The 10,264-nt window shown below is 30.2% G+C and overlaps 1 protein-coding gene across 1 annotated transcript; it reads right to left on the reverse strand.

Moving 5' to 3' along the window:
- Positions 1-4,322: 4,322 nt before the first annotated feature.
- Positions 4,323-4,910, reverse strand: LOC139905907 (uncharacterized). The gene has a single exon (XM_071889807.1). It carries the CDS (start codon positions 4,908-4,910, stop codon positions 4,323-4,325), a length of 588 nt encoding a protein of 195 aa, XP_071745908.1.
- Positions 4,911-10,264: the final 5,354 nt, after the last annotated feature.

The following is a 10,264-nucleotide window of genomic DNA, read 5'->3' on the forward strand; positions in this document are numbered from 1 at the left end:
CATTATATAATATAAATTATCAGTCTTTTTTACTCATACTTGCTTTGATAGCCATTGCAAAGAGTCCTCACTTTTTGGATCCCTTTATGTGTAGAAATCAAAGTCATTCCTTGACGGTTTTATAGACTTACTAATTCCGCAGCAAGTCCTCATAAAATCTGAATTTCTCTGTGTGAATTATAAAGCCTACAAGGGGGCAATAAAAGCTGACCTTGTTCAATATATTCTAAAGAAGAAGAAGAAAAATCATCATTTTTATTGCTTTTTCCTCATAAAAAGTCCAAGAAAATGAAAGGAATTTATATAACTTTTTAACACCATTTTTATTCTTCTTATTTCTTGAGAAAGGGAGATTTACTTTAATCTAAAAGTTGCTCGTATCAAAAATCTTCAGAAACTTTATTCCCGTTCAAAATTATAAGAGAACTTTATAGTTCGTTTGCCCCCTCTCCCCCTCTAAAATGTAAAAAAAAATTGGTGATGCTATGTACCAACGAGTGCTTTTTGGTACTATTCTGGTACTAGAGTACTGACTCATTAAAAACAGTACTATAAATAATTGATATTAGAATCGGAATTTGAAGTTCCATTATGTCATAAAATAACACCCCAATTTATATTTTAGCCAAGAAAATGAACGTTGTACATTTTAGTTGAAAATTTGTCCAAATTCATCTTTATTCATTTCATTAACACATGATGGATGAAATTGAAAATTATTTACATATTTCAACACCTCTTTCCATTTAAATAATACATTTTTTTAATAAAAAAATAAATCCAAATGCTTCAATATGTTTACACATTCAGGGCGTCTGCAGGGGTGGGCTAGAGGGTCAAATGAAGTATTTGTTTTGCACTAAAAAAAACATATAATAAAATTTTATATTTTTTTTTACCAAAAATTTTATATATCAAAGATAATTTAATTCATGAAATTTTTCTTGAAAAAAACTGTAGATTTTAAAAAAAAATTTCAAAAATTTGATTTTGAGAAATATTATGGTTTTTGCATTTTCGTCCAGTATTTTAAAATTTTAAATTAAAAAGATTTTTTTTTATTTGAAATTTTTTGTCAACTACCATGGACTTTGAAATATTTTTCCAAATAATTAAATTTTCTAGAGAATATCTATGGATTTTTGAATTTTTTTACTATAATAGACTTATAATTTTCGAAAAAAATATTCAAATAAATTTTCAAAAAATTCCACATTTCAAATATAATATAATTCTTGGAATTTTTTTTTTGGTGAATAGCTATTGATTTTCCAAATTTTTTTCCAAACTTTTATTTCTTAAATTATTTACCAAATAATTTAATTTTTTGACAACTACTGCTGATTTTTGAAATTTAAAAAAAAAAAAATTACCATCAAGCTCTGTCTATAATTCTTAAATTTTGTACACATAATATATAAATATAATATACATGTTGTGACGTTTTATTAGATCAACTACAATCAGTTTTGAAAAACGAGGATTTACAATTATAACTCTATAACAAATTTTCAAGATTACTCTTCGTCTTTTATGATTACACACGAATGTCCAGTCAGGTTTTGAATATAATCAAATCTATTTAAGGAAAACAAATTCTTCAGATTACCAATCCTAAAATAGTGGGCCAGCTAAAAAATACACACGATTTACATCACTAATTATGAGCATCATTAATAAAAGAGAATAAATAAATAATCATGGAGATATATAATGCTTAAATTAATTTAAATACTGGTGTGTAATGGGTTAGAACATTCCTTTTTTAATGACACACAATAGTAATTAGACATCCTCAGTTTGTTTTGATGCACAAAGATATCTCCTAGTTTTTTTTTTTTTTACAAAATTAAAAATATAGATAAAAAAATGTGAATCTTCAGCGAAACGATAACAATAAGGAATCTGGAAGGAATATTATGTATGTATAAAAATAACAGATAATAATATCTTCATTGTATTATGTTTATGTGTGTGTGTGAGTGAATGAGTGAGTGAAGTATAGGCTTTTTTTCTGTGTTGTGTATTTTATTCACTTCTAAACAATAGATAAGAACGACAATGGTTGTTATAATATATAACTACATATATGACTATACGCATACAAAAAGATGATCTAAAAAAAATATATAAATGTACATTGAAAGAAAGAGTGAAATAAAAAAAAATAAAAACACGATGATAATCTAAGGGACTAAGGATTGTCATATAGGAGTTTTAGACAATGAACAAATTATATTCATCTCTGTCAATGAATGTTGGTATTGTACAATGTACATTATGTACAATAATATATGGTGAAGAACGATGGTTGAGCATTATTTAAGGGCCCTCAAATTTGAATGTATAATACGCACATATATGAACAAAAAAAAACTTTTTACTTTTTAAACATGCTATGATCATAAATTTGGATAGTTACATATTCACACAATTCATAATATTGTCACAATAGATACGACTCCTTCATTTGTCTCCCTGATCTTTAATACAAATCCCGTACATTGTGTCATAGTGCATAGGTGGTATTGAAAATATTTTTTATTTTTAATATATTTGGAAATTAAAATTCGTTCTGACAACTTTTCAAATCTTTTACGTATATGCATGGCTAGTGTTGTCTCTGTCCTTATTAAGGACTCAAGACTGCAGTCCCCTCCAGTTCAGTCTTGCATATCAATCCTAAAACTACTAATATTCTGTCCTTGATGACGTCACTCAACTTTTTTTAATCAGTTCTTGTACTGACAGGGCAAATGAGCCATGGTCTTAATACAGGAGTCTGGAGGATTATATTTTTGGGGTAGGAAGCTTGATTTTTTGAATTAATTCAAAAAGAAATTAAAAAAATTTAAATATTAAATTTTTGGAAAAGAAATTCAGAAATCCATAGCTATTCTAACAAAATACTTTTTTTTTGGAAAAAAAATTCAAAAATTAATAGCTGTTAACGAAAATTAAATTTTTTTGGAAAAATTATCCAAAACCCACAACTATTCAAAGAATTTTTTTTTTTTTCCAAAATCTATAACAACTGATTATTCAACTATTCTCAAAAAATTTCAAAAATCAAATTTTTGAAAAAAAAATATTCAAAAAACCATAGTTATTAATAAAAAATTACTTTACTTGTTTAGGAAAAAATAAAACTAATTTAATTAAATTTCAAATGTTACATTTTCTAGAAAAAAGTTCCTTAATTAGGGGGGGGGTGTTACAGCCCTCCAGCCCACCCCTGTTGATGACCCTGCTTAGGGATAGGTGCTGAGACTTGACTGGACCGAATAAATAAGAACTAACACATCATTGACGTAAACACGATAAATAAAAGGGCTCTAAGTATCTTGGTCCACCATAGCCTTTCCCATAACTACCTCCTCCATATCTAGAATGATGTGATCGTTCAGAGGACCAATAATTGATCTTGAGTCGAGTAGCAAGTCTTTGATGGTGAGATCAAGTCAAGTCACAAGTCTTCAAAATATGGACTCAAGTCCTGGTCTCTATAAACAGGTAGGTAAAATACTTAGAGGTCATATCATCGTAGTTAGTTTCATTACAAAGAATTCCAAAAATAAATAAAGTAATTAATTAATATGTATAATGTGTAACTTCCACTCAATGAAATTAAACGAGACCTCCTCCAAGAGTTAATACACAATGATCAACCTACATATATTTACAATCTACATACTTTAATTGAATATATACATGAAGAAGCCCCAAAAGAATTGACGTAATTAGATTTGAATTACTTTGGAATCACAATGGACAATCTATATCCATACTGAGTGATCAATAAGTCTGAGGACAAACTCAACAGCCAAGAAAGTACACAAATTTTAATACTATGGCAATAAACGTATAATTTCCTTCAAAATGATGGCCAGGTCATTCCAAACAGACACCATTTGTAGCAACTACAGCTCTCAGACGCTTTGGAACTGCTTTACACACTGTAGCATAGTCTCCTACAACAAGTTGTCCCATACAGATACTATGGCAGCATTCAAGTTGTTGACGCTACGGTAGAAAGTCAGACTAACCTCCTACTCCAGAATGGACTATATGGAAAAGCCCATTACGTAGAGATCTGGTGAAGAAGGGGCCACATGTCCTTAATCCCAAAGTGTTCGATCGAACGTAGTTTGGCACCACTTTTGCAGAGATTTTGCAGTAAGTGAAGGTGCTCCGTCCTTCTGGAAGGAGTAAGAAACTTCTTAGTACTGTTCTGCGATCCAGGGAAGTACTTGGGACAGCAACATGTCCAGATAGACACGTTGATTGACCTTAACAGCCTTGGTAATGAAGATCAAGGGTGTCTATATACTACAGGAGATGACACCCGTCCAGACAATCCCCGATGCCGGCTTTTGGCGCAAGAACACGCCACACTCGTTGAATGGAATGTCCTCGATGCTACGAACGAACACAAGGTCATTGTGGCTGTTGTAAGCCACCTCCAACATGAAAATATTATCGTCAGTCCAAATGGTTGAAACGTCTGTACAAGAATTGAGGAATTTCAGAAGCACCATCGCCCGGGTGAGCATCATGATCATTGTGGCCTCTCCGAGAAGTTGCCACTTTTCGAGGCGATATGTTTTCATCCACAAGTCCTCCCTGATCAACCTATAGATGGTTTCTCGAGACACATTTGCCACTTGAGGCATTTTCCTCTTGAAGTGCAACGAGATCTTTGCCCTTGTTACCTGTATGAACCTGGGTGTCCTCATGGACCTTGGGAGACTACTCTTGGGCCTGTCATTGCTACTCCCGGTCTCCTTGTACCACTTGATTGTTTCATGGACCGCTGACTTGCACACATTGAAGTATTTCAGGGCCATGGTAATGACTCTACAGGTCTTCCCTTCTAAATGAATTGAAATGATAGCGCTCTTTGGGTTCATGATGTCGTCGTTAGAGGCTCAAGAACACGATTTAGAATTTTGTTTGTCTAAACACAAACAAAGATGGGGGTGTATGAATCATATGCAATAAACAGAATTAAAAAATATACAACAATCTAGCAGAAATATTCAGTTGAAGTGGCTATCATAAGACTTATGGGTCACACATTATAAGACTTACAAAGTAAATATCGATCCATTTTTTGTTATTTCTTACAAACAAAGCTCTCAGCATAAGGTTCTGTACGTACAGTACACAATATTCAAGGCAAAAAATATAGTTCAATGCTAATAATAATTTTTATCATAGTTTCTCGATTATTTGACTTGTTTGTTTTCATTTACATATAAAACACATTCATGTTTCGTCTTTGTATGTATTTTAAATACATAGAATTTTATAGGCACATAAGTATGTAACATTTATACGTATTAGTCATGAGGCCTCTTTAGCAGCATACCTATAAGCTAATAGGCTAAGGTAATAGCAAAAGATTTATTAATTATTTTTTATAGAAATGAAATCATTATTATACGTATATCTACATAGGAGTGTTTGTTGATTAAAATAAGGCAGAAATCGTTTTTTCCAAGAAAACTGTAAGACTTAATATAATACATATTATATTCCTAGCAAAATCATAAAAAAATATTGAGTTATAAATTTCGATATTATAAATTTATATTAAGTATATATTTTCTTTGTGTATTTTGTACATTGTGTATAAGGTTAAATCTTTTTTAAGATACAAAGCTCTGGATATACAGATTTGAGTTCCTTTTAAATATAATAAAATTCTTTTGTGCACACAAAATATATAATTTTTTATACACATCTATCATGTAAATTTATCGTTGTTACATATTTTGAATCATATTATACAAATAAAAAACATGTTTACGCATTAATTAAAAAAATTAATTTTTTTTTTAATATTGCTATGATTAAAAAAAAACATTATTACGTAAATATATTTGTTTTGACAATATTATACAACATTTAATTAAAGAAACGATTAAAAATTTATGATACATGTATTTTTTAGTACAAACAAAAAATGATCTAAAAGAAAGTAGTACTTAATTAAAGTAAAACAGAACCAAGAAGAAGTAAAAAAAAAGGTAGGTACTTAATAACATTTGTTTAAGAAATTGGACTCTGAAGTGCCAAAAAAGGGATGAGTAGCCTAATTAAGGCCATTACATATATACTTTATAAAATTATACTTGCTCTAATTTATATAGGATTTTAGTACGACTTATTCCAATCATATAATATCTTCATGTTTTTTTTATGTATAGAGCCATGTACAAATAACGCACGCAAGTTTTTGGCATTTTTTGACAATCCCCATGTTTATATTTGCTACATATAGCACATGGGGTAAAAAGTACCGGCCTTCACTCAAAGATGGCCCTATTTTTTTTTTAATCTAGTTATTTTCTGTTGTAGCAACCTTCAAAATAGACCTATCAAAATTTCATCACAATCTGTTTTTTTAGCTTATGAGTATTGTGTGACGTTACTTTGGTTTTCGTGTTTTAATTTTATACTGCTTCTTGATGGGAACAAAAATGGTTCATACAATACAATGGCTTGAAAAGTGTTTGAGGACTCCATTCCATAAAGTGAATAAAAAAATATAAGCCAATTTTGAACAAAAATAAAACCTGTGCTTTCTTTGTTAAGCTTCGTACTTTTCAGGCCATGTGTTAATCTTAATACTTTACCACAGCTTGAAATCGCAATTTCAAAAAATAAACTTCCAAGCTGCATTCCTTCTTTGTCCGTAACCCTTCACTTAGTGGTTCAATCAAACTCTGATGGCTTGGTAGAGGTCAAAGCCACCAGCATTAGAATGTAAATGTATTTATTTGCAAGTGGCAAAGCCAAATTATATAATGATAACGCCATCGGGGGATGGTGTTGGGGGTTTTTAATAAAAAAACTATAAATTGATATATAAATGCAAAATTTAAACACGAACTTTACTTTATAGAATTTTTTAGATTTTAAATTTATTGCAAGCGATAAAATGTGAACGAATAATCTTTCAGAATAGAACAAATGAAAAAAAAGTTCTCTAAAATTTGGACATTCAAATTTATTTTCCCAAGAAGAAAAAGGTTTTTTGCTAAAACTATAAAAATCAAAAGCAGGGGTATGGCCCCTTTGGTTACGACGTCACTGCTAAGCACACATCTGACTCATATTATTTTTGATGGCAAGTATCACTTAACCAATTAAGAAGGGTTTGGTAAATATTCATTCGAGAGGGATCAATTCAGTTCTTCAAAAAAGATTAAGACCCACTGCTGTTACTAGATAGAACATATATAAAGTGATTTATTTTCTATTTGAGAATTACAGGCGTTTATTCAATTTATGGCTAATGAAATTTAAAATATGTTTGTCTTTTTAAGAATTGCTTGATTTTTTATGCTCCCTTTTAATTGATATATGTTAATATTATGGCAACGTGAGATTATAATACTTCCTTTATGTAAAATACTTGATGTTAGAACATGCAAAGTCATCAGGTTGGTGTAAATTGATATTATAATGATAAAAAGTTCTTTAAAATAACATCAATTTGAACAAAAATGAATCTTTGGTCAAGAATAATCATTTGAATATGTCCCTAATAATAAATAAAATAGCACATATACAATATATGATAGGATTCATCTCCCGAAATACCGTTTTCCGGTGTTTGCTGGGGATTTTACAGCTACGGCAAAATTAAAAGGAAATGTTTATTTTCCATGGGAATCTTGTATTTGATTATTTCATAATATAAGTTTTATTTAATTAAATTTTAATTATATAACTAAACGTTAAATACCATATTGAAGAATCAATTGTTCTAAAGTTTTACAATTCAAGTGATATGCACAGTACGAGTTGATATTCAGCCTGCGGGTCGTGTTTTGTATTTCAAAACAATACAACACTCAGATAGTCTAAAAATTAGTTCGTATGTCACTTACGATTTAAGATTTTTGGTCTGGGTTTGTTCGGGTAATGTATTTGGTCAAATCTTAAACCACGGACTCTAACGAAACAAACTGCCCTTAAGTGGCAATAATAAGAATGAAGATTATAAGGGTAAGACTAATCTCCTAAAAGTATAGAAACCCCCTTCAATTTCACTTTATTTATTATTTACTTACAACATCTCGATATTTCCGTGATCTCTTAATTCAAAAGGTAGTTAAGAGGACCCCTGCACAAAGAAAATTTCCTGGGAAAAGATATACCTTAGCATATACAATTAAATATATCTACCTATTGTTTTTGCTACATAAATCAAAATTTTTGTGATTGCGCTAAAATTATTTTTCTCAAAAAAGAAAAATAAACAAAAAATGAAAAAAATAGATTTTTTGAAGTATCTTAGAAGCTGAAAAATGCCATCAGAACGTGACCAACGAATTTCGGTCAGAGCACTTTTACACGCTGACAGCAAACCAAGAGAGGAGAAGTTGTTACCAATGGTCAAGACCAAATAACCGGACATGTACTTGGTGTTCAAACAGGATGGTGCGCCTGTACACACTTCCAAAAAGGCCCAGAAGTGGTGATAGGACAATTTGCCTTTCTGACCAAAGAAAATGTGACCTCCCTACTCACCAGATGCCAACCCACTGGGATTCACTTTTTGGGTGCATGTTGAGTTCAAGGCCTGCACCGTCCGTCCCCCAAATATCAACAACCTCAAGGACACATTCATCCAGCACTGGGGTATCATGTCTGAAAACTCTCTCCTCAATGGGTACAAAGCCTTTTGTTGCCACCTGGAAGCCATCATTACTACTAAGAGGGGCTGCAAAGATGATTAGAGTAGCCAAGACATGTTATTAGTTATTATTATTTTATTGACATAACCTATTACAACTGGTTGCTGAAATACATCTTGATAAAGAACTAGATTGAAAGTGTAAATATTTTTGCGCACACACGGTAGAAGAATCCAATTATAATTATTCATTTATGAAGTCTGTAATCAGTAAGAGAAAAAAAAACCCAACTCGTGATATAACTTAAGGCAACTCATTTATTTAAAATCCTGATTTAGAGTAGACTGTTTCTCAGTTGCGCAACTTGCACAATCTAGATGTATTCATTCTATTGATAATATATTTAAAGAAAAAAGTTTATAGAACTTCAGTAACTCTGAAAAATATATGTGAGGCTTCAACACAATAACGGATTATCATTAATATCAATTACTTCTTTATTCTTTTACAAATTATTGTTGATCTTTTTTTTCCTATTACCCTATAGAGGCAGGCAAATTGGACTCAAAGTAACAAATGTATTACCACAATAAAGAATGAGAAAATGAAAATTTTATTTGTAAGGTCATATCGGATACAATATAAGTATTTTAAATCAAATAAAGTTTTTAAACTATAGCTATTACTCTAAGATATCATAAACCATCCCATAATTTTGAATAAAAATCATTGAATTGACTCTAATATGGATATAAAATATTGGCTTTTATTTGTAAATTAATTTTTTTTGGGAAGAAATGAAATTATCTCCATTTCTTGATTTTTGTTCAAAGTTTTGTTTATGTTGACATGCACACTTTAAAATTCTTAATCCTTTACTCTCATGTCATTTTTGTTGTTAGTGTCCTCATCGAATACATGAGCAATTCAATTGAACTAAATTGCTGTTTATAATGTACAATGTATATTATGTAGAGATACGTAACAAAATGAATCCCATTCATAAATTTGTATCAGAATTGATTGCTACATTCAATAACTGGTTTCTTTATTTCATGAATTCAAAACAACCATTCTCCGAAACGATAAAATAAGATCTAAAATACATTTTTTTTTCTTTTAAAAATGATGTTCAATTAAGATTAAAGTTACAATTTTATTATAAGTACTAATCAGAATCATGATTGGTTCATGCGTCGTATTTCTTCTACAATAAATCGATCAAATGAATTAGTGGTGTTATTATTTCTTGTCTAAGAATCTTATATTCTTTATAGATTACTTAAACATATAAAATTGTAAATTTGCTGATTGCACATAAATAAATCAAACAAAAAGGACAAATCTTTCTAAGTTGATTAGAGCTTTTTGAGATACTAGTAATATTAATCATTGTAGGTTATTGCTGCAGTTCTCAAAACTACCACTGTCAACAATATATTTTTTCCCTTTCTCGATTAAAGATGATTATGAATGAATATACGATGTACTAGCACCAATACCGGCGGGTTACCTTAAGTAATTATAGCGCCTACGAACAGAAACACGCTCCTTCAATAATATAAACGATAACTACCCCAAAAAATGTTCCGTATGTTCCGTTTTTCATGAAC

The sequence above is a fragment of the Lepeophtheirus salmonis genome, chromosome 7, assembly GCF_016086655.4.
Source record: "Lepeophtheirus salmonis chromosome 7, UVic_Lsal_1.4, whole genome shotgun sequence".
NCBI classification, from domain to species: domain Eukaryota; kingdom Metazoa; phylum Arthropoda; class Copepoda; order Siphonostomatoida; family Caligidae; genus Lepeophtheirus; species Lepeophtheirus salmonis.

What these genes read in the sequence shown, in the direction of transcription:
- LOC139905907 (XM_071889807.1), bottom strand. Translation starts at nt 4,910, where the DNA reads ATGAACCCAAAGAGCGCTATCATTTCAATTCATTTAGAAGGGAAGACC.